We start from the raw sequence: 26,676 nt of genomic DNA, 5'->3' as shown, positions 1-26,676 counted from the left end.
TACCTGGGAGGCTGAGGTGGAGGTTCGCTCAGGAGATCGAGGCCACAGTGAGCCGTGATTGCACCACTGCACTCCAGCCTCAGTAACAGAGCAAGAACCTGTCTCAAAAATGAAATAGAGTAAAAAAACATTATTGGGAGAAATTAAAGAAGATCCATGTAAATGGAAAGATATCCTATGGCATGGATTGGAAGACTTGGTATTGTTAAGATGGCAGTACTCCCCACGTTGCTCTGTGCAGTCCCTACCTCTCAAAAACTTCGCTGGCTTCTGGCCGGGTGCAGTGGCTCACACCTGTAATCCCAGCACTTTGGGAGGCCGAGGCGGGCGGATCACGAGGTCAGGAGATTGAGACCATCCTGGCTAACACAGTGAAACCCCGTCTCTACTAAAAGTACAAAAAGTTAGCCGGGCACGGTGACGGGCGCCTGTAGTCCCAGCTACTTGGGAGGCTGAGGCAGGAGAATGGTGTGAACCCAGGAGGCGGAGCTTGCAGCGAGCCAAGATCATGCCACTGAACTCCAGCCTGGGCAGCAGAGCAAGACTCCATCTCAAAAAAAAAAAAAAGAAGTACGCAATAAATGTACCAGTCCCTGGTGCCAAAAAGGTTGAAGACTACTGGATTAGAGGATACACAAAATGTGATCTATTGATAAAACGGAATTACCAGCAATGAAAAGAATTAAGTATCACTGGGTGTGGTGGCTCGTGCCTATAATCCCAACAGTTTGGGAGGCCAAAGTGGAAGGATTGCTTGAGCCTAGGAGTTTTAGACCAGTTGGGCAACACAGGGAGACCCCATCTTTACAAAAAACAAAAAAAATTAGCTGATTCCAACTACTTTGCAGGTTGAGGCAGGAGGATTGCTTGAGTCCGGGAGGTCAAGGCTATAGTGAGCTATGATTGCCAGTACACTGTAGTCTGGGCAATGGAGCAAGACTGTCTCAAAAGAAAAAAAAGGTAGGAGTAATTGCCAGGCACAGTGGCTCACCTTTGTAATTCTAGCACTTTAGGAGACCAAGGTGAGTGCGTCACCTGAGCCCAGGACCTCAAGGTTGCAATGAGCCTTGATCACACCACTGTACTCCAGCCTGGGTGACAGAGCAAGACCCTGTCTCAAAAAAAAAAAAAAAAAAAAAAAAGACAAAGAAATTAACTATCCATATGTGCTCTAACATGGATGACCCTTGAAAACATTATGTTAAATGGAAGAAGCCGGTCACAAAAGACCAACACATAGTATGATGCCATGCATATGAAATGTCAAGAATAGGCAAATCTGTAGAGACAGAAAGTAGATTAGTGGTTGTCTAGGGCTGGGGTAATGTGGGGTGGAGATGAGGAGAGTGACTACTAGTGGGCATGGGATTTTTTTTTTTGGGTGATGAAAATGTTTTAAAATTGGTTGTGGTAATCATAATCTTAACTCTGAATTTACTAAACGCCATTGAATTATATACTTTAAGTGAATTGTGTGGTCTGTGAATTATATCTCAGTGTTGTAGTTAACTAATTTTATTTATTTATTTTTTTGGAGACTGAGTCTCACCCTGTCGCCCAGGCTGGAGTGCAGTGGTGTGATATTGACTCGCTGAAACCTCCATCTCCCAGATTCAAGTGATTCTCCTGCCTCAGCCTCCCGAGTAGCTGGGATTACAGGTGCCTGCCAGCACGCCTGGCTAATTTTTGTACTTTTAGTAGAGACGGAGTTTCACCATGTTGCCCAGGCTGGTCTTGAACTCCTGACCTTGTGATCTGCACGCCTCAGCCTCCCAAAGTACTGGGATTACAGGCATGAGCCACCGCGCCTGGCTGTATTGTAGTTATTTTTTAATGTTGATTAAAAGATCACCAGTGGCCAGACACAGTAGCTCATGCCTGTAATCCCAGCACTTTGGGAAGCCAAGGCAGGATTGAGTCCAGGCATTTGAAACCAGCCTAGGCAACATAGCGAGTCATCTCTACAAAAAATCAAAAAAAAAAAAAAAAAAAGTAAAGACAACCTGATCATCTTTTCTTGGCACTATCAAGTCATCAGCTGACGATCATCACTTTCTCACAGGAACCCACCCGGATGTTGGTGAAAAGTTGGAGGGAAGTCAGTAGCAATCTTGGAGCTACAGTGTGTGTCCGATGAAATCAGAGTGTAATGAATGACAGCAGAGTGCAACCATTGTAGTCTTGGCCTTCATTCTTTTCTGTGAGATGTTTGGGCCTCACCCCTGGGGAGGCAGGAACAGCTAGAGAGTGAGGAGAACAGCTTGGCAGTCGTTTCTGAGGTATTCCCCAAACTTTGAGGTACTCCCCATACTTTTTTTTGATGTGATGATTGTTTTTTCCTCCTTTGAACTGGAAGAAAATTAACAATACCATGCCATCCAGTTAAAAAAACATTTCCTCAAGTCTTTTTTTTTTTTTTCTTTTGAGAGAGAGTCTTGCATTCTGTCGCCCAGGATGGAGCGCAGTGGCACAGTGGTAGCTCACTGCGGCCTCGAACTCCTGGGCTTAAGCTGTCTTCCTGCCTCAGCCTCCTGAGTAGCTGGGACTACAGGTGTGCCATCATGCCTGGTTAATTTTTACTGTTTTGGCCAGGTGCAGTGCCCAGTGCCTATAACCCCAGCACTTGAGGTCAGGAGTTCGAGACCAACCTGGCCAACATGGTGAAACCCCGTCTCGACTAAGAATACAACAGTTAGCCTGGCATGATGGTGCATGCCTGTAATCCCAGCTACTTGGGAGGCTGAGACAGGAGAATCGTTTGAACCCAGGAGGCGGAGGTTGCAGTGAGCCGATATTATGCCACTGAACTCCAGCATGGGCGACGGAGTGAGACTCGGTCTCAAAAAAAGAAACAAATTTATCTATTTATTTATTATTATTACCATGATTTTTGGGTTTTTTTGAGACGGAGTATCACTCTGTCGCCCAGGCTGGAGTGCAGTGATGCCATCTCAGCTCACTGCAAGCTCCGCATCCCGGGGTTCATGCCATTCTCCTGCCTCAACTTCCCAAGTAGCTGGGACTACAGGCGCCCGCCACCATGCCTGGCTAATTTTTTTGTATTTTTAGTAGAGATGCAGTTTCACTGTGTTAGCCAGGATGGTCTCGATCTCCTGACTTCGTGATCCGCCCACCTCGGCCTCCCAAAGTGCTGGGATTGCCGGCGTCAGCCACCACACCCGGCCAAGACAGAGTCTTGCTATGTTGTCGAGGCTGGTCTCAAACTCCTGGACTCAAGCGACCTCCTGCCTTGGCCTCCCGAAGTGCTAGGAATACAGCCATGAGCCACCACACTCGTTCCCCTCAAGTCTTTATGTTGATGAAGACACTGATCCCAAAGTGGTCTCTTTACTGTTGGCAGAGAGAATTTTACATGTTTCTTTTCTGAGACAGTGAAAGAGGGCGAGAGGAAGAAAGCAAGGGCCGGTGCTCCAGAGGTTGCTTATCCCTGGGTTAGTTCTTTACTTTTCTTTGGGCTTTGACCCTTTCGAGACTCCGATTAAAGTGTTGGACCCACAGAAAGAGGCACATACACAAAGGAGTTGACATGATTTTAGGAGATCTGAAGATCCCCTGTTCTATAGAATTGATGGTTGTTCTCATTCACAAGAAGTATTGGTGTACTATCAGAATGATGGTCAGCAGTGAAATTAAGACATACATAATGGACTGTATTCTGAATCTTGGTATTGTAATCTGGGTGGGCAGGTTATAAAGGTCAGTGCTTGGGGCACACCTCACATTTAGTCTCCTGATTTTGGAGGACTCCTTATTGAAGTCCTCAAATTACTTGATTTGAGTTTGCTCTAGTAGGGTCACAACTAAGATAAATGAGATTGAGCTCATTCCATGAGTTTCTTAAGACAGCATGATGATATTCATTTATATGAAGGTTTCCAGACCTGGAAGTGCCACTTTTCTGTGTCGTCCAGTCGAGAAGCTGTGAGTCCTGGGGAGGGTCCCTAGCATAGCTTTATGGGAGTCTGGGGGCTTACAGAGCAAGGGCCTTCTCAGGCGGCATAGAAGTGTGCGAAGAATCTCACTGATCTCACTTTAAACAGGATGGGTATTGTCTCCTCCGTCCGGATTTCTGCATAAAGGGCTAGATGAAGATTATTGTAGGACCAGCAGCTTATACGGCTTTGAAAGTCTAAACAGTGACAGGCCTACCTGTGGAATTGATAGTGTGTTCTGCTAGTGGTTCCAGGGAGGATGAAATGGAGGTGTGGTGGGAGATGCTTCACATCTAGTAGCATCTAGTAGAAGGCATTTGTTTTGTTAATTATTTTTATATACATTACAGAAAAATTGGAAAATGCTGAAAAAAACGAAAGTGTACAAACATCTTTAAGAACAAAGACATTGCATCATGTTGTAAATATTGTTTTTAAAACCTTTTTAAATTTTTTAAAATTTGCAGATACATAGAAAAATTGAGAAAAACAAAAATTGAGTGTATGGTAAATACTAGATTCAGATTATTCTTTATTTGATAATAATTTTGTACTTAGGATTAAGTTATAAGAATACAACAGGCTGGCCGCGGTGACTCACGCCTGTAATCCCAGCACTTTGGGAGGCTGAGGCGGGTGGATCACCTGAGGTCAGGAGTTCGAGACCAGCCTGGGCAACATGGTGAAACCCCGTCTCTACTAAAAATACAAAAATTAGCCGGGCGTGGTGGCAGGCACCTGTGATCCCAGCTACTTGGGAGACTGAGGCAGGAGAATTGCTTGAACCCAGGAGGTGGAGGTTGCAGTGAGCCGAGATCACACCATTGTACTCCAGCCTGGAGGATAAGAGTGAGATTTCGTCTCAAAAAAAAAAAAAAAGTTGGTCCTTTGGGCGAAAAAAAAATACAGCAGAGAATTTTGGAATATTGTTCTTCACCCAGATTTCCGAAAATGTTAATGTTTTACTACATTTGCTTTGTCTTTTTTTTTTTCTTTTTTTTTTTTTTTTTTGTCCCCCAGGCTGGAGTGCAGTGGCGCAATCTCGGCTCACTGCAAGCTCCGCCTCCCGGGTTCACGCCATTCTCCTGCCTCAGCCTCCCGAGTAGCTGGGACTACAGGTGCCCACAACCGCGCCCGGCTAATTTTTTTGTATTTTTAGTAGAGATGGGGTTACACCATGGTCTCGATCTCCTGACCTTGTGATCCGCCCGCCTCGGCCTCCCAAAGTGCTGGGATTACAGGCGTGAGCCACCGCGCCCGGCCCTTTTTTTTTTTTTTTTTTTTTTGAGACAGAGTTTTGCTCTTGTTGCCCAGACTGGTGTGCAGTGGCGCGATCTTGGCTCATCGTGGCCTCCGTCTCCCTGGTTCAAGCGATTCTCCTGCCTCAGCCTCCCGAGTAGCTGGGATTACAGGCATATGCTACCACGCCTGGCTAATTGTGTATTTTTAATAGAAACGGGGTTTCTCCATGTTGGTCAGGCTGGTCTCAAACTCCCGACCTCAGGTGATCCGCCTGCCTTGGTCTCCCAAAGTGCTGGGATTACAGGTGTGAGCTACTGCACCTGGCTGTCCTTATTTTTTTTTTTTTTTTTTTCGAGAGAGGGTTTTGTTCTGTCACCCAGGGTGGAGTGCAGTGGCACAATCACAGCTCACTGTAGCCTCAACCGCCCAGGCTCAATAGAGCCTCCCATCTCAGCCTCCCAAGTAGCTGGGACTACAGGTGCATGCCACCAAGCCCAGCTATCTTTTTGTAGAGATGGGGTTTTGCCATGTTGCCCAGTTTGGTCTCAAACTCCTAGGGTCAAGCAATCCTCCTGCCTTCATTTCCCAAAGTGCTGGTATTACAGGTGTGAGCCACTACACTGGCCATCCTTTTCTTTAACTCTTTCTTTGTGTGTGTGTCTGTGTGTGTATGTGTCTTGTGTGTGTGTTTGTGCTTCTGTCTTTTTTTCTGAACTAAGAGTAAATTGCTGTCGTGATGCCTCCTTAATCCTAAATACTTGAGTGTGTGTGTGTGTGTGTTTAAAAAAAAAAGTTATTTTGTATAGCCACAGCACAGTGATCAAAGTCAGGAAGTTAACGTTTGTAACAATACCATTATCTAATCTTCAGTCCTTATTCATATTTCACCAATTGTCCCGATATGTCTTCTATAATGAAAGAAAGTCCCAGATCCTGTGTTGTATTCAGTTGTTACATCTCTCCTCTCCTTTAATCTGGAACTATTCTCAGTGTTCTCTTTGTGCTTCAGAGTACATACTGTTTAGAGCTGATTTTTAAAAAATTGTACATATGAAACATTTTTCCATATTGAGAGAGATTGAAAGCAGTATATCCCAGTGATTGAGTCAGGGCTCTGGAGCCAGAATACTTGGTTTCAAATCCTGATTTCACTACTTAATGCCTGTGTTATCCTGGGCAAGTTTTTTTACCTGTGAAATGAGGAGTACTGATACTACCTCATAGGATTGTGAGAATTAAATGCAAAAGTGCTCATTACTGAGTTCAGTACCTGGCACAGACTAAGTGCTCAGTAAACGCTAGCTATTATTCACACCATTCAGTGGATTCCTAAGGGACATGTTGCAAACATCTTAGTTCTGTTCTCTCTTCCTCTGCCCTCCTCCCCTTCTTTTCTTCACGTCTGGGTTCCAGAAAGTATATGGTCCGCTTACTAGAAAATGATATGGTTTGAGATGGAAAACACTGCTCTGAAAGAGCTGGTGTGTGAGCGCCTGTTGTTTGGTGACAGTTCTCACTGGTGCAAGAATCATGACAGTAAAGTTCTTTTTCTTAAGTGCTAAATGTATTCCGTTGTTTCATTATGAAATTACATGGTTCTCATCTTTTGGTGTTAAAATGTCCTTTTGTAAAATGATGTTTATTACAGATGATTGTTCTGTCATTATTGTATTTTAATATTTTTAGTAGGCAATAAAAAGAAACCAAATCTAATACTCTCCAAAATATTTTTGGAAATACTAATGGTTAATGACAGCCAGTGGTCTGGGAATTCATGCTTTAAAAGATGTTTGTTTGGCTTTGTGTTTATGTGTATATGAGTACCTGTGAACGATATTTGTGTCCAGAAATGCACTAGTCACTGATTGAATGTTTATTGACTCCCCCTTGAATGCCAGACATTGTACTAAATGCTTTGCATACCTCATTTCATCTTCATAATGAACCCTGTGAGCTTTGTATTGTTCTGTTTACAGTGAGGAAATAGAGTCTCGAAGAGGTGATGTAATCCACCCTAGGTTACACAGCTGTGAGTGACATAACTGCAGTTAGAACTCAGGTCTCCCTAATTATAGAGGCCATTTGGAATTTTAGCCTAGCATCCATAAATCCACAAGCTAATGGGTGTCTTTTCCATCAAAATATGCTGGAGATACAGTTATCCTGTAGAGGTCTTCAAAAAACACTTTAAAAAGTAGTCTTATAGTACAAAAAGTTGAAAACATTTCTCCACCCTTTGAACGACAATCCTTTGGACGATAAGACAGGTGAGAATTTCTCCTTTCTGGTGACTCTTAAATTAGGAATAAAACTGCCACCTTGCCTGAACCAGTGTGATTCTTCAATCTTTGGTTCTAACTTACAGACTGCTTTCTAGGGGAAAACAAAATTGCTCCTGTGTGAAATTAGTGGTTATCCAAGAAATGCTTCCAAGAACTCTTGACTAGGAGTAGAAAATAAGATGGCATTTAGTGACTTACACTAATGTGAGGTTAAAAGTTGAAGGCCAACTCGTGTGCCGCCGAAGCAGACAGATTCTCTCTGGTTGCAAAGCTGTGGGGCTCCCTATCTGGTGCAGCATTTCTTCAATTTGGTTGCATATCACAGCCTTCTGTGGTGCTTCTTAAAAATACTTAATCCTGGCTGTGTGCGGTGGCTCATGCTTGTAATCCCAGCACTTTGGGAGGCTGAGGCGGGTGGATCACGAGATCAGGAGTTCTAGAGCAGCCTCAGCAACATGGTGAAACCCTGTCTCTACTAAAAATACAAAAATTAGCTGGGCATGGTGGTGAGTGCCTGTACTCCCAGCTACCTCATAAGGCTGAGGCAGGAGAATCGCTTGAACCCAGGAGGTGGAGGTTGCAGTGAGCCAAGATCGCACCACTGCACTGCAGCCTAGGTGACAGAGCGAGACACCATCTCAAAAAAACAAACAGCAACAACAACAAAAACAATCCTGCACCCTACTCTAGCCCTACTGAATGAGACAGTTTGACTGAGGGACCCACGTATATGTCCAGTTAACAAGCTCCTTCAGGTGATCCCAAGGCCCAGCATGCCTCTGGCTGTCACCTGGAACTGGGTCCACACCAGCCTTGGGAAGAGTAAGGCACCCTTAGGCTAGCGATTGCTGTCGCTTTATTATTTGTTTATTTTCTAAGCAAGCTAACATAGGAGGCTGCTATCTCTTTAAAGTTGCAACTTAAACTTCTAATCAGGGTTACTGGAGGTGATGAGTGAAGCAAGCCTTGGGCTCATCAGAGCTCCACAGGGCATTTTTAATCCCTTTTCCTTAATTGTCACTGAAATTATGAGCGTTCTCTGAGATGCCAGTTGCTGTAAACTGCTTGATAACGTGTTCACCGTTTCCTTGTTCTAAATGGTAGTTGTTGAAGAGTAACTTTATGCCAGTTTAATCATCCACTGATTGATGTGATGCCTTTCTGTGTCCTGTATGAATTCTGCCAGTGGTGTAAGAGGAGGACAGCAGAGGAGCCGCGCTGCAGCCTCGGACTCCTGGCTGTGGCCCATGGAGTGCAGGGCCGTGGGTGCTGCCTCGCCTCACGGCAGCCTCTTCTCACAAGCTGTGATTCTGACTCATCTTTTTCCAGTATCTTGAGTGTGCCGCCCTCATGCTGCTTGTGCCTCAGATCTTTTGGTGGACTCCCTCTAATTACTTGAGTCTCAGCTCAGATACTGCCTCCTCGGGGAGAGGTTCCCTCGCCAGTCCCTTGTATTACCTATTTTATTTTCCTCGTAGCATTTATCACTATCTGAAATTATTTTATTTGCTTGTTTGTTTGTCTCTTCCGCTCTGATCTTGATTCCATTCCTGTCTGTCTTGTTTCTCTTTGGACCCTCAGCATCTGGAACAGTACCTGGCTTGTAGTAGGTGTTCACTGTATTAAAGGAGGGAAGGGTTTGAGGTCGGTACCCTCGCCTGCCTGTCCCACAGGGCAGAGCTGAGCTGAACTCTATAGGTGCCTCTTGCTGATGGCTTAGAACTGCGGCTGTTTCCTGGAGCAGAGTTTAATACCCTCACGCCCGATGATTTTCTAAATCCCATTCTGCAGCGCCACCGTGGAGCGTCTTCCCTGCCTATGTGTTGTAGGTTAGAATGAGAACAGTTATTTGGGAATATGACTCATAAGGCTCAGTTAGAGGGCAAATGATCCCTTTGGATTAGAGTGAGTTTCATAGTCTCTCAAGTGGCAGGATTTTGGTCTTCTGGGCAGGAGCTGTTTCCTGAGATCCTGGATAGTGAAGGATGTCTTGAATTTGGAAGAATTTAGCCCTGTTTGTCTCTTCTTTCCCCTTGCTATAGAAATACAGTAGGCTGGGTACAGACAAACTTGAGACTGACTCCCAGAGACATAAGTGGGGCGTGCCTGGACAGCGTACTGCTATGTGTTTTATAAAGCGCCTTCCACAAGCTTCAGGACCCTCTATGGGCTAGAGCGGTCTTCCTGGGGGACCCCTTTGAGAATCTGATACAGTAACAGACCCTCTCCACAGAAAAATGTGCAAGCGCCTGTGCATATGGTTTTGCCTGTCATCTTGAGGGCGCAGATGCTTCACGGATGCCCTTCAGGGACCCTCAAATTCTGTTTGGGGATTTCAGTTGGTTTTTTCATCCATCACAGCTGGGTCATAGCTCTTCTGTGGCTGTGTCTTTCTGACTTGGTCTCCTGTCTTCTGTGCCCTCTCTTGTTTTTATCATAACCTGCTGGACCCTCTCAGGCCCAGAAGAGGCGGTATTCTCCAGGAGTCCAGGTACTCAGTTCTTGGTTCATCATGAGCATCCCTCATTCCCATGTGTCCATCCAACGTTTGTTGCTGTTTCAAGTCCATGTGGTTGTCCCGGGAGTCCCCGGTCTCTGGTCTCACTGCGTCTCCACCTTGCATGTTGACCATGTGGGACAAAGGGATAAATACTCACCAAAGGAGTGGCATGCCTCATGTTACCCCTTCACCACCTCACACCCTGCCTGTCTGCACTGCCTTGGCATTGGGCTCGTTCTGGAATGATGAGTTTGCCATTTCTAAGGAAGAATTGCTCCTACAACTCTACTGGGGAGAGAGGGCCTGTGAAATAGATGGGAAAATGAGTGGTTTGTGGGGAAATTTGCAGTTTTCTCCCCGTGAAGGGAGAACCTTGCCCTCTTACTATGATTGGGAGAAGTGATGTGTGGAGGAGGCGTAAGTGGCCTGGAAAGTCTTTTGACTAAGGACAGTCATTGTGGCTGGCTGGGCCCATCCAGCAACCCCGTTCCATGTTCTTTCTGAGCTCTAGTCCATTTAGCCTCATATGCTTGTAGAATTTTAGAATTGAAAAGAGCTATCTGAATGGAAAGATTCCCCTGCTCAAACAGGTATTTTTAGAATACCCGCTGTGTGCAGAACCGTGGTTGGGAGGAGATGGGGCTGAAGTTTAGACATATGAAGGCATGTGATGAGTGAATTTTTTTCTTCAAGAATCTTATGTGGCAGTTGGGGAGATAGGTACATATACATGAAAAGGAAACCCCTAGTATTAGACAGCACATAAGTGCCAAATGGTGACCTTGGGACATTCAAGTCAGACTCCAGCGTTTTAGGGGGGCCATTTCAGGCCCACCCCAGTTCAGGAGCCAAGAGAATTACTGAAGACAACAACCAAGTGTAGTCGCTTCCTGGGCTGTTTCCCTTGAGAGACCATCTGAATGTGGGCTCTCAGGGGCTGCTGACAATGAAGTTGAGTGGCTGCCTGTTCTGCTGTAAGGGACTCAACTTGTGTGTGCAGAATTCATGTTGCTGTTTGTGCAGGTATTCCTACGTGCTCTTCCTTAGCGTCTGCTTACCCCCTCTGCTTCCCAGCGGGTATTCCCCTACATCTCAGCCATGGTGAACAACGGCTCCCTCAGCTACGATCACGAGCGGGATGGGCGGCCTACAGAGCTGGGAGGCTGCACGGCCATTGTCCGCAATCTTCATTACGACACCTTCCTGGTGATTCGCTATGTCAAGAGGCATTTGACGGTGAGTCCTTGTCCTGGACCGGATGGTGGTGTGGGCTGTGTCGCCCTTGCTTCCATGGCCTGACCCTGATTTATCTCTCCTTTTATTCTAGATAATGATGGATATTGATGGCAAGCATGAGTGGAGGGACTGCATTGAAGTGCCCGGAGTCCGCCTGCCCCGTGGCTACTACTTCGGCACCTCCTCCATCACCGGGGATCTCTCAGGTACTGCCACACGCACTCTTGGTTTGCCCTGACTGAGGCCTGTTCTCAATACCCATGCCTTGTTGAGGCCTCTCACAGGGGAGAGCCAGAGGAGCAGTGCTGTGGAAGGAGATGCCTCAAGACTGCTTCTCTTTCTACATTCTTATATCCACATTCCTTAAAAAACCCAGGCCAGGCTTTCCTAGTACAGTGGTCACTAGAAGATGGTTGGTGCTAATAGAAAGCAATGTTTGTCCCTTCATTAAGCTGGCTCTTCTAGCCTGTATCCTGAGTTCCTTGCTGTCTAATTTCTGCTGTCAGGCTCCTCTCCTTCCACCCGCTAATGTTCCCTGTTCCCCTTCCTTAACAAAGCTTTTCCTTGACTCTGCCGTCCCTCTTCTGACCCCAGACTGCCCTTTTGCTGAGACTTTTGAATGTTTGTGTACAGCTGCTTTTGTTTCCTAGCTGTCCACCTCCTTAACATGCTGACTCAGACCCGTGCTCTACCTTGCTATTACACTAACACCATTCTCATGAAAGGTCATTCTGTTTCCTTGCCATATTCATTGCTCTGTTCTCATTCTCACCCTTTGTCTTCCTCAGCTCATTTAACCCATTACTCTGAAACTCTTGCCTTCTTGACTTACGTGACATTAATAGCACCTGGCTCTTTTACTTTTCCATCTCCTTTTGTTTCTTTTTCTGCTTATGCCTGATTCTTAGCTTCTCATTTATACACTTACTCTCTTTGCTTTAGCCCCAGTCATAACATCTTTTGGGAAGAGAAAAGGAACTGAACTTCTGTTTCTTTTGATTAATATAGTTTGTTCTGGATAAAGCTAGTTTGGAATAGAAGTTTCTTGTGGCAAAATGGAAAGGCAGATACCCATCTGAAACAGCTGACAGCTAGTGAGCTCCAGCCATTGTAGCTAAAAGGAAGTGTCAGCTCAGTGAGGCCAAATCTTCCAGTTTTTCAAGAGAAGCTGGAAATCTGGATTTTTTTTTTTTTTTTGAGACGGAGTCTCCCTCTGTCGCCCAGGCTGGAGTGCGGTGGCCGGATCTCAGCTCACTGCAAGCTCCGCCTCCCGGGTTCACGCCATTCTCCTGCCTCAGCCTCCCGAGTAGCCGGGACTACAGGCGCCGCCACCTCGCCTGGCTAGTTTTTTTGTATTTTTTAGTAGAGACAGGGTTTCACCATGTCAGCCAGGATGGTCTCGATCCACCCGTGTCAGCCTCCCAAAGTGCTAGGATTACGGGCTTGAGCCACTGCGCCAGGTGTTTTTTTTTTTTTTTTTTTTTATATACAGAGTCTCGCTCTGTCGCCAGGCTAGGGTGTAGTGCTGCCATCTTGGCTCACTGCAACCTCCACCTTCTGGATTCAAGCGATTCTCCTGTGTCAGCCTCCCAAGTAGCTGGGACTACAGGCGCACACTACCACACCCAGCTAATTTTTGTATTTTTAGTAGAAACGGGGTTTCACCATGTTGGCCAGAATGGTCTCCATCTTTTTTTTTTTTTTTTTTTTTTGAGACGGAGTCTCGCTCTGTCCTCCAGGCTGGAGTGCAGTGGCCGGATCTCAGCTCACTGCAAGCTCCGCCTCCCGGGTTGACGCCATTCTCTTGCCTCAGCCTCCCGAGTAGCTGGGACTACAGGCGCCCACCACCTCGCCTGGCTAGTTTTTTGTATTTTTTAGTAGAGACAGGGTTTCACCGTGTTAGCCAGGATGGTCTCGATCTCCTGACCTCGTGATCCGCCCGTCTCGGCCTCCCAAAGTGCTGGGATTACAGGCTTGAGCCACCGCGCCCAGCCCAATGGTCTCCATCTTGACCTCATGATCTGCCTGCCTTGGCTTCCGAAAGTGCTAGGATTACAGGTATGAGCCACCGAGCCCAGCCTGGAAATCTGGATTTTTAAAATGCAATCTGCTGGTCTTTAAAACTCCGGCATCTGATTTTTTTCTTTAATCAACTTTATTGGGGTGTGCTTTCCATACAACAGAAAAATAGAGTTTGAAGAGTTTTGACAAATATTTACACCTATGTAGTCACCATCACAAATGAGATATGAATGTTTTCATCATCTGCCGAAAGCCTTATTATCTATCCCCCTTTGCAGTACTCCCCGCCGCCTCGGATTCCAGGCAACCACTGATCTGCTTTCTGTCACGTAGGGAGATTGGTTTTGGCAGTTAGGTTCTAAGTACTGAGCAGGCCAGACCTGTGGGAAGAATCTAGCCTTGGCAGGGGGTAGGAGGCACAGGCTGGAGATCTTTGCTCTGTAATCTCATTATATGACTACACATTTTCCTTTGAGCTTACAGGTTTCTGGGTTAACCTCCTGAAGTACTTTTTTAATGGAAAGTCTCCAACTGTCAGAAATGGCAGGAGAGAATAACTTTTTGTCTATTCTAAGTTTTTTGCCCTAGGTCTTTAGTGAGAACACCCAAGTTAGTAAGTCGGTGTTCTCTGCCCATAGAGTATCCCTAAATGCAAGCTGTTTCTTTCCTTTGAGGTCTTTCTTGTTGCCATCCTCTCACTTGTTGTGTAGTGAGTTGTTGAAAACTGCTGAGAAAGTTAGGATGTTTCCCCGCTGTTCCAGGCTTTAATGCCCTGCATTGCGTGAGGAGCATTGCCCTGGCCTTTTATCCTGTCCCATGGTTTAAACTGAGACAGTTTAAACTCTGACAGTTAACATTTTTCCAACGAAGATGAATCCAGTTTTTCACTACCTAGGAATCTGCTAAAGATTCTAGCAGTCCAAGCAGCTGTGGATGCTCTCCTAATAACGTAAATGACCAGAAGTCCAGGCCCCAGTCAATAACCAAGCCAGTAGCAATGAGCACCCTAGCACTCAGATTTGTGGTCTCTAAATACCAATTCCCACTAAAAGGAACTGCAGCTTCCTTGAGAAATGGCTGATGCAAGTTTCGAGGTAGGAAATCTGTAAGTTGGAACTTCCCAGAAAAGCAAGGAAGTTATAAAAAATTCTGGGTTTACGCAGGAAGGGGAACATCACACACCAGGGCCTGTCGTGGGGTGGGGGGAGCAGGGAGGGATAGCATTAGGAGATATACCTAATGTAAATGACGAGTTAGTGGGTACAGCACACCAACATGGCACATGTATACATATATAACAAACCTGCACATTGTGCACATGTACCCTAAAACTTAAAGTATGATAAAAAATAAATTAAAAAAAAAAAGAAAGTATTGAAAAAAAAAACCTTCTGGGTTTATGTAAAGAGACTCAGGAGCCAATAGGCTCCTACTGGACAAAGACAGGTGAGTTGAGCATCATTAACAGTCTTAACTTTAGTGCATTGCAACACATCAGATATGGTTAAATGTAGGAGTTTATAATGATACTTTAAAGAGAGAAATCTAGTCCCTAATTGCTTGATCTTCTCTCTGGTAATTATTAGGGAAATTAAGAGTCACAGTTACAAGAAGCCACAGAGAAACAGGCATCATCCAGAAGGGCAGTGTATCCCATGCCCATAGCTGTGCCCTGCCCATGGCCCATTAAACAGCGGCCATGAGACCCTTTCCTGTGGCACGTGTGTGTGCACGTGTATGTGCACGTGTGTGTGCTCTTCACCAGCGGGGTAGCTGCAGTCCTACTGCGTCTCTTCTTACTGTGCTGGAAGGTTTAACATTTGGGATTTAATTCTTGTTTTATCTCTAAATTTTTCCATTATACACACATGCTTCTTGACGTGCAATGGTGTATGTCCCAATAAACTCATTGTAGGTTGTAGATATTCTAAGTGGAAAATGCATTCAATATACCTACCCTACTGCACATCATAGCTTAGCCTAGTCTACCTTAAATGTGCTTAGAACATTTACATTAGCCTACAGTTGGGCAAAATCATCTAACACAAAGTCTGTTTTGTAACCAAGTGTTGAATGTCTGATGTGACGTATGGAATACGGTACACGATGTAGTGCCGGTTGTTTACCCTTGTGATTGTGTGGCTCACTGGGCGCTACAGCTCACTGCTGCTGCCCAGCCTCAGTACAGAGTGTCGTACTACACATCGCTAGCCCGGGAAAAGATCAAATCTCAAAATTTGAAGTGTGGTTTCTGTGGAGCGCAGATTCCTTTCACACCATCATAAAGTCGGCAAATTGTAAGTCGAACCATTTTAACTCAGGGATCTTCTATACAGGTAATGCATGCTTGTTGATTAAAACCTTAAATACAGAAGAATACAGAATATGCCTTGTTCCCCATCCTTATTTTTAGTTGCAAAATGGAGAGGTTTCAATTATTTTTTCAAGGTCGCTGCTGGTTAGCTGTGGATCAGAGGCTTGAACTAAGATACTGACTTCAAGAAACATACCTCTTTTTCAAGTGGCTCAAGTCCTCCTCCTCCCATTTTTCTTCAGATAATCATGATGTCATTTCCCTGAAGCTGTTTGAGCTGACGGTGGAGCGAACCCCAGAAGAGGAAAAGCTGCATCGAGATGTGTTCCTGCCCTCCGTGGACAACATGAAGCTGCCCGAGAGTGAGCACAGGGGCCCCCAGGAAATGGCCCATAGCTGGGGAGGAGCTCGCAGTGCTGCACGGCTCCGGAGGGGACTTGCACCCGTAGCTCACAGGGCGGTCTCTGCTCTGTGTATTCCTCTGAGGGGTAGGAGCACGTGCATCTGCTTTTCCCCTTCAAGTTCCAGATGAGCAGCTGGAGGGCTGCTTTGTTTCTCAGTTGGAAAGCGGGGGTCTAAGCTCGGGCTTCCCAGAAACAGATGACAGAAATGGGGGGCCGGACAGCCTGTAGTTTGATCCTTCCCTACTGGGTGGGCTCCCTGTTTTCTGACTTGCTTCTCTCTTGCTTCCTTAGTGACAGCTCCACTGCCGCCCCTGAGTGGCCTGGCCCTCTTCCTCATCGTCTTTTTCTCCCTGGTGTTTTCTGTATTTGCCATAGTCATTGGTATCATACTCTACAACAAATGGCAGGAACAGAGCCGAAAGCGCTTCTACTGAGCCCTCCTGCCACCGCTTCTGTGACTGTCACCCGTGAGGTATGGAGGGAGCAGACACTGGCCTGAGCGTGCAGCCTGGAGGGCCTTCTCGTCTCTAGCAGCTGGTTAGGGACTATATTCTGTCACTGGCGTTTTGAATGCAGGGACCCCGCATTCCCATGGTTGTGCATGGGGACATCTAACTCTGGTCTGGGAAGCACCCACCCCAGGCAATGCTGCTGTGATGTGCCTTTCCCTGCCGTCCTTCCACGTGGGAGCAGAGGCGTGAAGAGAATGTACGCGGTTGTGATGCCAAAATCACAGAACGGAATTTCGTAGCCCAGGCCGCCTTGTTATTTGACTCAGAGAGCCCTTCGACTTCATTTTTGAATCCACAAAGAATTAAAAGCTGGTAACACCACATACTTTCTGACCATCCATTCACTGGATTTTGCATTTTACCCAACCCTCTGCCTACCTGAGGAGCTTTCTTTGGAAACCAGGATGGAAACTTCTTCCCTGCCTCACCTTCCTTTCACTGCATTCATTGATTCATTGTCCTCTCTCTGTGCTACCTGAGCCGCGAAGGCATTTGGATGCCTCTCTGTTGGGGCCTGGGGCTGCAGAACGCACCTGCGTTTCACGGGCTTCATTAGCGGCCCTAGGGAGAGGGCTTTCTGCTTTGGATCCCTGTTCCAGCTCCTGTTCTCTAGCACGGGCCCTGGGTCTATCGACTTCCCCCATCAAGTCTCTTCAGGCCCTCAGTCAAGTTTGGCTAAAGGTTGGTGTAAAAATCCAGAGAAGCCTGGAAGACATCATAGATGCCGTGGATTAACTGTGAAACTGACCAACTCCAGGTCTGATACCAAAAGCAATATTTGTCATGTGGTCTGACCATGTGGAGATATTTCTGGACTTGCTAGAGCCTGCTTAGCTGCATGTTTTGTAGTTACGATTTTTGGAATCCCACTTTGAGTGTTGAAAGTGTAAGGAAGCTTTCTTCTTATATCTTGGGCTTGGATACTGCCCAGAGAAGAAATTTGGCTTTTTTTTTTTCTTAATGGACAAGAAACACTTGCTGTTCTCATGTTCCAACTCTGAGAGCAAGAGACCCTCATCATCTGTGCCTGGAAGAGTTCATTGTCACTGAGCAGCACAGCCTGAGCGCTGTCCTCTGCGTGTCAACCCGTATTCCACTGCCTTATCTGACAAGGGGTCACATGCTGCTCACCTTACTGCCCTGGGATTACATCAGTTACAGAGTCTCCTTGGAGGGCCTGGAACTCAGTCCTCCTATGAACCTCTGTAGCCTAAGTGAAATTCTTAAAATCGCCGATGGAACCAAACATGAGCTTCTGACTATGTTCTTTCTTCTAGGAGTGGGTCTGGGGAACAGTCAGGCCTTTATTCTGAGCAGGCCTTTTTTCTGAGCTTCAAGGCCATCAACCATTGTTTTGCCTTCTCCTGGGTTGGAAAAGCCCTCAGCTCAGCTCAGAAGGAAAAGGGGTCACCTTGGCTAGGCATAGCTCTCTGTCTCTTCAGGCTCTTTCCTTCCCATGCACTTAGTTAAGCAGCACAGGCTGGAGTGTTCTCCTGCAGGTGGGATTCAGGTGAGGCAGAGACGAGGCATCCTCCTACCACCTCCCCTCCACAATAGCAGAATGGCTCCAGGGTGCCAGAGGACAAACTGTGACCTAGAGCTTGGCCTTGGAACAGGGAGAACTGCAAAAGAGAATGGTGGTTTTGTCTTTTTTGAGTTGAAGGGGAGATTGTATGGACCTGTGGGAGGACCTAGGTAGGCTCTTGATATGGCCAAGGCAGCAGTGCAGGTGGAAGGGGTCTCATCAGAGGGGAGGGGTGGAGTGAGAAAGATGGCGCCTGTGGGGTTTGTATGATTCCAGCTCATGAGTACCTTAAGCCTTTTTAAAGAGGTCAGGGAAGACATGAGATGCAGTCCCCACCTGCCTTGGGGACCTTTAGAGAAATGTATGGTGCAGGAAAACCACCTGACCTGGCATCGGATGTCCTGCTTTTTGGCTCTTGCTTTTTGTTCTAGAAACAAATGTTTCCCATCATGAATGGGCGGAATGTTGTCCTGGGCAGTGTCATCCTAGCTGTGTGCTAGAGGAGGGAGCTGCCTGGTCCGTGGTTGGGCTGTTCTGTACATGCTGTGGGTGAGAGCCAGTGCCTCGGCTTGCTGCTTACCCATAAGGGCCACTTCTCACAATCACCCTTTCCCTCCATACGAAGAGGCTCCGATTCCAAGCCTCTTAGTATGAGAGACCCTGTGGACTAGGGGTGGGACATAAAGATGACGTCACTCCCTGTCCTCGTGAGTCTTGTCTGAAGGGCTGGCATTTTCAGCCTTTCACGCTATCTTCAGCACCCCCAAATTACAAGATGGCTCTCTGTTACGGAACTTGTTTATTTCAGTGGAAAATTATGGCTCTGCTCTTCTTGTTGGAAGTGATTTCTGAACACAATAGCCAGAATATTCCTAGCACCTTGCATCTATCCTAGAAGACAGAAACAAAGAACTGGTAGGCGGCCCAAGAGGAGGGCTGTTGGTAGAGGAGGAAAGCCGGGCAGCGTGGGCTAATTAGTCTTCTGGGGCTGGAAGTTCTGGGAAAATGTTACTCAGGTGATTGGTAGGTCCTGGATGGAGTTTCCACTCATGGTCTGTTGTAGGCTTTAGGTTTGGATCCTGGGTGGGAAGGATGGAAGAGCTGGCATTGCTGGTGTTTAGTGAAGTGATGATATTGAATATTTTAATGGGAGGATATAGCTGAAGTTGAGGTTTGATCCAGCTCATGGCCAAATAGTGCTAGAGAGAACAGACAACAGTTAGCCTGGGGTGGCGAGCTGAAGACGCTCTCCCCAGAGTCATCCTGAGACCACCTCTGTCCTTGCCTGCAGGGCTGCCACTCACCGGAGCTGAATAGATAAAGTTGAACAGCAAAAGTGCTAGAATCGATATGACCATAAAGGCTATGAGTTTGAAGCGATAGCGTTTCCAGAAAACAGAGCAGAAGTGTTGAACTGGTGACCGCAACCAGATGAAAGAGGTGTAGGGGCGTCTGTCCAGGAGCCAGGGAAATGGCAGAGAATGGCAGAGAGAACCTTCAGGTCAAGCAATCTGATGCAAAGAGCTTTCTTTTTAAAAAAAGCAACTTCTGGGCTAGGCGCAGTGGCTCACGCCTGTAATCCCAACAGTTTGGGAGGCCGAGGTGAGTGGATCACCTGAGGTCAGGAGTTTGAGACCAGCCTGGCTAACATGGTGAAACCCCGTCTACTAAAAATACAAAAATTAGCTGGGCATGGTGGCAGGCCCCTGTAATCCCAGCTACTCAGGAGGCTGAGGCAGGAGAATCGCTTGAACCCAGGAGGCAGAGATTGCAGCGAGCAGAGACTGTGCCACCACACTCCAGCCTGGGTGACAGAGTGAGACAATTATCTCAAAAAAAAAAAAAAAAAAAAAAAAACCAACTTCTGCTTACCCCAACTCTCACCCCAAGTCTGTTCTTTGCTGATTGAGCACAGAGCTGTGGGGTGGGAGGTAGTTACCACCTCTCCACGGTAGGCCCACTGGTCACCACCCCACACACACGGAGGAGCAAGACGGATCTGGTGCTTTTGCCCCAAGGACCCTTACAGGGGAGGGTGAAGTGTAGGGTACTGGTTGGGTTCTGACTGGCCTCGCCCGGCTGGCTTGATTAAGGCTTCCTTCTCTGACAGAATCTCCAGGCTCATCTTCACCTTGCCCTAGGAACACCATGGTGAGGGGGAGGCTGAGTTCAGACAGCAGAGCCGGGTAGTTTTAGGGCCTCTTCCCGGGACCAAGAAAGGAAAAGGGATTTAGCTAGGTCCCTAGATGTCTGCTAGAGCCAGGACATGCGGCACAGCAGTCCTAACCAGTAGACACTTTCCCCAGCTCCTACCGACAAGCGCCATTTGCCACCATCGAGGACCTGGCAAGGCCACCAGCCAGTCACAGTCTTCTTCTTAAAGAGGGAGAAGTGCTTGTATTGGAGGAAATAGGGCCACTTGGGGTCAGCGTCCATCATCCTGATGGAGCACTGCTGGGCGTGCCGAGCCGGGAGGGGCATGTCAGACAAATCCAACTCCAGGACCCCTGAGCCCAGAAAAATGACATCAGCAAGAAGGAGCTCTCTGCCCTGTGGTCACAAGCCCTGTGTCAGGACCTCACCTAGGAAGTCGTCGGGGGAGAAGATGTCATTGTCCCAGACCTGGATGATAAGTCGGGCTGGGAACTTCATGGACGTGGCATCCAGGCTCCATATGTAATCCTGGGGCAATGGCGGAAGAGCATGTTACCGGCCTGTCTCCTGGACTTTTCCCTTGCACCCCTCAGTGGCCCTCCACCCAGCAGTGACAGACTATCAAGGGAGAGGGTTTCCACCTGAGGACATGTTTCTGATGTTCTGGGACAGATTGCGAGCCTCTGGAGGGGTGAGGGGAGGAGCTCCAGGAGCCGGAGTCTGTTCGTGTGTGGCCTTTCGCCCCCCCCGCCCCCATGCCCCAGCCTGTTACCTTCTGGCTCTGGACACACACGCGCTCCGCCGCCAGGTAGTCCATGGTAAAGATGAACCGCCAGTTGAAGTTCGCCTCCCCGGTCAGCGAGTGGTAGTGGATATCTGTCTTCTGCATGTCCTTCTCCAGCCCATACAGCCACCTGGGGCCAGAGTCCTGTCACCTGCGGCTCAGGTGCACTGTCCCCATCCCCCGCTGCAGCCCGTGGGAAGGGTGGCCCAGCCGACACCAGGCCCAGCCGGAAGTGGAGAGGTGTCCCATTCAGGACTGGGCCGTGTCAGCAGGATGACAGAACTGGGGAACTGAGGGGCTCGCCGGAGCCTGACTCCTCTTCCTTACCCTTTGATGTAGATGTCGCTCGTCTTCTCTCTACTTAAATTGTCATCCACCAGGTCCACATTGGCGGTTTTCCAGATGACGCAGCGCAGCTCATACCTGTGGCCACTGCGCTCTGAGGCTTTGCCAAGGAGGAGCTCCCCAGCCGCAGCCTCGGTGAGGGCGGAGAGGCCTGCGAGGCCGCCCTGTGTGCTCTTGCTCAATGTGGGGAATTCAGGGCAAGAAAGCTCCCAGGAGAGCTTCCTCCCTTCCCGGCAGAGAAACAAATGACTGCAGCTCAGTACCTGAGGAGAGTGGTGCCCTGCACTGGGGGGAGGCTGAACTGTGAAATGCAGCAATTGGGAAGTGGGCTGTCACTCACCGTTTAGGCTTTCTGGGGTTGATGTTGACTGGGGGGCCAGGAGGCCCCAGCTTCTTGGGGAAGATGTCCACCCACATTTGCACCTTTCCCTAGAGGCGGGATACATTGGCTGGTTGGGGGTTGCTAGCCTCTGTTCTCAGCAGGCTGGCCTGGGGTTTCCTGTCCCAGGTTCTGAGGTCTGTTGAGGTTGTGTTCCCAACACCAAGGGGTAGGGCACAGAGATACCTGTGAGGCCGCAGGCGACCACCCACCAGCTTCCCCCTTTCTTTCGACTGAGAGAGTAGCGCAGTGAGATTGAAACAGGGTAACTTTGGGGCTGACGGCATGGTGCTGGGATTCCACTTACAACAGGTCTGGAGGGGGAATGCCACTCCCTAGGTCATGCTAGATGGCCTGTCTGGACTGGGCTCCAGATTGGGGTTGGGGCTTCATTTATCAAGCAGCTTGGTGTTGCTTGATAGCCTCGAGTATGAGGAAACCAGTCCAGACTTTCAGGTCATTTTGTGTTATGAACTACAACCTAAGGGTATTAAGCTAGCCACACATACAGAGGAAAGAAGGTAAGGGATGAAAAGGGGGAGAAAAGGAAAGAAAAAGGACAGAACTGCTAACATTGAAAACACACAAATACGTTCTGCCTTTCAGACTACCTGACCTAATTATATTCTTTTGAAGTGACCCATTTGAGAAAACAGGTTTAACGAGAATGGTTTTTTATTTTATATGTTTTTTGAGACAGTTTCCCTCTGTCACCCAGGCTGTAGCGCAGTGGCACAATCTCAGCTCACTGCAGCCTCTGCCTCTCAGGCTCAAGCAATTCTCATGCCTCAGCCTCCTGAGTAGCTGGGATTACAGGCACCTGCCACCATGCCCAGCTAATTTTTATATTTTTAGTAAAGAGGTTTTGACATGTTGGCCAGGCTGGTCTCAAACTCCTGGCCTCAAGAGATCTGCCCGCCTCGGCCTCCTACAGGCTGGGATTACAGGCGTGAGCCACCGCACCTGGCCAGAGAATGGTTTTTTAAACATTTTGCTCAGAGAGGACTTTCTGTCTGGAATGTGGTAGAGCTTGAGAAGTTTGGAGAATGAGATGAGCCATTATGGTGACTGCAGAGTGAATGATGATTAGGTGCCTTTGGGGATTTGTATTTCTCTGTTTGGGGTTCTTTGCTGTGGAGAAGACACAGCCTGCAATTAACAGCCAGAACCAGCGTTGTCACGTCTGCACTGTCTGACCTGAGCGCCACCTTCCCACCCCTCGGGAGAGACTTAAGGCAACGGAGACGTTGACTGGCTCCCTAGTGCCTCCCACAGCTGGTGCATGGCCTCTGTTTCTTGTAGATGACCTTTCCAGCTCTGAAATTCTCCATTCTAAGTGACATCACCAGAACTTCTTGCTTATTAACGTGCACAGCATGCTTGTCTTCCGTGCATGTACATTACCGAATGTTTGGCCTGCCCTTCCCCTTTCGTGGGCTACGTCCTGGGTAGACGGGCATCTCTGTCTCCTGATCTAGCTCCTCCCATAGGAGCCAGGAGCGGCCCCTCCAGTCTCATACCTGGTCGATGCCTGGCTGACTGTCACTGTACAGTGTGCGGGTCTCCACGTGCTCAGGCACCAGCCCCTGGGTGTGCAGGAGGTGGAGTGCAAGGCGTTCCTTCTTGGGCCCCAAACCATGAACAGTAGGGGTTTTGGGTTCTGGATTGGAGAGGGATGGAAGGAGGGGGTTGTGAGGTCATTAGCCTTCCTATCACCCTCCCCACCACAGCCTGGGTAGGAGTGAGGGGAGAGGGGTGGGCTGGCCTCTGGCTCCAGGGAGCTCTTTCCTGGTCCTCCCCTTTCTCCCCCGAGTCTGTAGCTCTTCCATTCTGGAGCCTCACAGCTTCCAGAGGCCTGTGTCTGCTTTCTGCTAGCGTTCGGCGCAGCTCACCAAAGCTTTGCAGCTTGAATTTTTTCCCGTTATAGAAAACAGCATCTTCCTCAGGACTGAACAGAGGCGGAGGCAGCCCTTTGCGCTTGGCATAGCGTTCTAGGAGGTAGCTTGGGGGCATCTGATCCCGCCATCTAAAGGGTCCTGACCTGGGGGATGTGAGAGGAAGAGGTCTGGAGGTTCGGGTCCTGAAGAACACCGTTGTGAGCTGCAGGCTGACCATGGGTGGAAGCTTGGGTGGAGACTGGGCAGGTCTGGGCCCTGTTTCCTGCCCAGGATGCCGGCTTCTCCCAAGGGAGCTGTGGGCTCACTCTTCTACCCCACCTGACTCCCTTCCCCTGGACAGGCCCACGCTCACTGGCAGTAGGATTTGGAGAGCCCACAGTGAGCTCCAAAGCCAGACAGGAGTCGGTTTTCAAGGTCGATGACTGTGGTTCCTATCTTATCATCAGGTGAAAATAGGTCGAAGTCATAGAGCTGGATCTCTAGGTCCTTCTCCAGGGGGATGTTGCAGGTGAGTTCAAACATCCTAGGGGCGAGGTGTTGAAGACGGCAGAGGATGTGGGCAGTGTCTCTGTGCCCCACTCCCTGACCGGTGTCCTGGCCCCGTAGGCCCCTTGTTTGTTCATGGAGATTGTGGAGAGCAGAGCATGGGGTAAGCTGCCTTCTGCCAATCGCCATCCCCTGGTTATGGTTGAAAATGACTTTGGATAGGCCTGGTGTGGGGATCTCAGCTCCCCTCCCAGCCAGAGTGCCAAACGGTAGTACTGGCCCACCCATGCATTTGTCTTCTATCTGTTGAGCACCAGGGCGTGTAAGACGCTGTGGTAGGAACGTGGAGGCTGGCCAGGAGTGCCAGCGTTCTGTGCCTTCTCCGGCCGACTTCCGGTGTGGAGGGGGTGGGAGTGGAGAAGGGGTCTTGGGGGTTGGGGCAGCTCACGTGCCGAAGATGGGATCCAGAGTGTTGGGCTGGTACATGTCCCGGCTGCCAAGCTCTGTCTTGCCCAGTTTCAGGATCACGTAAGGGTCACACTGGGGTCAGATACAAGTGGGGGAGGGATCGGAACTGGGGAGGGTGTCCAGGTGTGTCAGGGAGGGTGGGAGGGGGTGGAAACAAGCCCCTTGCGCCTGTGGGGCGCTGGCGTTGTGTGTGTCGGTAGTTGGAGGGGCTCCCAGAGACGGGGTGAGGGGAGCGTGTGGGGCACCTGTGCGGGGCAGGTACTGTTCTTTACCAGGCCGTTGTAGTCCTGGGGCTGCAGGTTGATGGCTCGTACCACGTACACCCGCACCAGGCATGGCTGGGGGAAGTCCTCTCTCTCTGGCCAAGCCAAGAACTGGAGCGGGGGCTTCGGGGCGTCTGGATTCTCAGGAAAGGGGTAGACACGGAAGAGGCCCTGGCGGGGGAGGGGTGTTGGGGTCCCAGCCTGGCAGTGCTGGCTGTAAAGCCGTCCGGGAGGCGCCCCAGCCCGTGTTCAGGAGCGAGAGGGTTGGGCTGAGGGTGGCAGGAACAGAAGGCCATGAGGACAGTGGAGGCAGGCACAGCACGGTGTTCATCAGGGCCCACTATGTTGAATCAGGGTGTCGGCAAAGGACCCGCAGTCAGCAGGTGAGTTCCCCGTCTGTGCCGCTGTGGACTCACTCCACCCCATCTATCCCTTCAGGTTCGGGCTTGTTCCCTGTGGCTTTGCGGCCTTGGGAGGCCAGCGTAGGCCAGAGCGGGGAGGGGAAGGGGAGCGCCCCCTGAGTCCCTGTGGGGGCGAATCTTCTCCACTCCCAGAACTTTCTCAAGCCCTGCTCCATCTTCACGACGAGCATATAGAGCCGGGGCTTTTATTTGTCTTCCGGGGACACAAGGGGCACAAGGAGACGGGGGCAGCTAAGCTGGGGTGGACACACACCTTGAACTCCCCTACCACGGGGCTGTCCAGCTTGGGCTGCTCCTGGTAGAGCTTGAAGGTCTGGCAGAAGTCCTGCAGGCCCTGGAAGGCTGGCACGGCCTCCAGCTCACAGTCGTACACCTGCAGGGGTGTGTGGAACCCTGGCTGTCAGGGACTGCTCCCGACATCAGGAGATGGAGGGACCACCAGCTCCCAGGCCTCGCTCCAAAGCCTCTGGCAGGCAGCGGCCCTGGGGCCAGCACTGTGCACTTCAGACTGTGGCAGCTGGAGCTGTCTCTGGGAGACAGTGCGGGAACCCCCCCGACTGGAGGCTTCCCGGAGGAATCGAGGCTATAGCTCTGCTGGCCTCCTGCAGTGGGCGATTTGATTCCATCCCCCTTTCTTCCCTCCTTCAAACCTTGAGGGTGTGGTAGTCTTTGTACTTGTACTTCAGGGACTTGTGCTCATCTGTGGCCCAGAACAGCTTGCTCCACCAGTCCACCTCGTGCTCATATTCATCCTGGTGGAGAAGAGGATCGTTCTGGCCTTGGGCGGGGGCAGCCCCCGACCTCCCTGCACTGAACGGGGCTGCTCCTCGTTCCCTGGGGCTGAGCCTTCATCACCTCTGCTTTACTGGACTTGAACCAGAACTTTCTGGAGAGGTAGCCTAGGAACTGAAAAAGGAGAGGGTGAGCAAGGGAAAGCCATCGCTCGCTCACGGGCTCTGACTTCAGGGAGGAGAGAGGCGGTCGAGGCCAGGGTTCCCCTGGCGCCCTTGCCCTTGCCTTTCACATAGACCTTTTAATTCAGGGGTCTTTAGAAATGGGATCTAGGGAGCAAGAAGAAGGGGACACAGTTCTTTGTCCTCATTGCCCATAGCTGCAGACTAGATTCTGGAAGGCGCTCAGAAATGCAGAACCTCAAGCCCCACCCTGACCTACTGAGAGTCTGCTTTTGGTGACAGTGTCTGGAGGATTCCTGCACATTCAAGTTTGACAAGTACCACTTTAGAGCAATAGTTGAGAACCCTGAAAGCACATTGGAATCACCTGTGTGGAAGGGGTTGGAAAAAATTTTGATGCCTGGGTCCTACCTCAGCGATTCTGATAGATCAGCGGCCTAGGCCTCAGGAGTTTTAAAACTCTCAGGTAAGGCTGTGTAACCCCAGCACTTTGGGAGGCCAAGGTGGGAGGATTGCTTGAGCTAAGGAGTTCAAGACCAGCCTGGGCAACAGCAAGATCCCTGTCTCTATAAT

The 26,676-nt window shown here is 49.1% G+C and overlaps 2 protein-coding genes across 4 annotated transcripts in view; one reads left to right on the top strand and one right to left on the bottom strand.

Moving 5' to 3' along the window:
• Positions 1-17,711, top strand: part of LMAN2L (lectin, mannose binding 2 like) — a 33,817-nt gene extending 16,106 nt beyond the window's left edge. For 2 of the 3 annotated variants that reach the window (XM_050755138.1, XM_050755139.1), the window contains 4 exons: positions 11,052-11,213; positions 11,305-11,419; positions 15,792-15,911; positions 16,245-17,711. In XM_050755138.1, coding sequence (XP_050611095.1) covers positions 11,052-11,213; positions 11,305-11,419; positions 15,792-15,911; positions 16,245-16,387 — 540 coding nt within the window. In that variant the 3' untranslated portion in view covers positions 16,388-17,711. Of the gene's footprint in view, positions 1-9,935; positions 9,969-11,051; positions 11,214-11,304; positions 11,420-15,791; positions 15,912-16,244 lie in introns of all 3 variants that reach the window. The other variant, XM_050755137.1, reaches the window with a different exon arrangement.
• A 1,063-nt stretch (positions 17,712-18,774) lies between these two features.
• FER1L5 (fer-1 like family member 5) overlaps positions 18,775-26,676 on the bottom strand; it is a 65,369-nt gene continuing 57,467 nt past the window's right edge. The window contains exons 38-53 of the mRNA XM_050755188.1: positions 26,045-26,095; positions 25,840-25,941; positions 25,443-25,562; positions 24,777-24,938; positions 24,485-24,576; positions 23,903-24,073; positions 23,545-23,693; positions 23,173-23,312; positions 21,614-21,702; positions 21,256-21,351; positions 20,917-21,058; positions 20,573-20,672; positions 20,304-20,497; positions 20,018-20,127; positions 19,295-19,442; positions 18,775-19,189 (exon numbers count right to left, since the gene is read on the bottom strand). Coding sequence (XP_050611145.1) covers positions 18,965-19,189; positions 19,295-19,442; positions 20,018-20,127; positions 20,304-20,497; positions 20,573-20,672; positions 20,917-21,058; positions 21,256-21,351; positions 21,614-21,702; positions 23,173-23,312; positions 23,545-23,693; positions 23,903-24,073; positions 24,485-24,576; positions 24,777-24,938; positions 25,443-25,562; positions 25,840-25,941; positions 26,045-26,095 — 2,091 coding nt within the window. The 3' untranslated portion in view covers positions 18,775-18,964. The remainder of the gene's footprint in view (positions 19,190-19,294; positions 19,443-20,017; positions 20,128-20,303; positions 20,498-20,572; positions 20,673-20,916; positions 21,059-21,255; positions 21,352-21,613; positions 21,703-23,172; positions 23,313-23,544; positions 23,694-23,902; positions 24,074-24,484; positions 24,577-24,776; positions 24,939-25,442; positions 25,563-25,839; positions 25,942-26,044; positions 26,096-26,676) is intronic.

Source organism: Macaca thibetana, chromosome 13 (assembly GCF_024542745.1).
Source record: "Macaca thibetana thibetana isolate TM-01 chromosome 13, ASM2454274v1, whole genome shotgun sequence".
In the NCBI taxonomy this organism is placed as follows: domain Eukaryota; kingdom Metazoa; phylum Chordata; class Mammalia; order Primates; family Cercopithecidae; genus Macaca; species Macaca thibetana.
The sequence above is the reverse complement of the archived record's forward strand: the minus strand, read 5'-3'. Positions and strand labels throughout refer to the sequence as shown.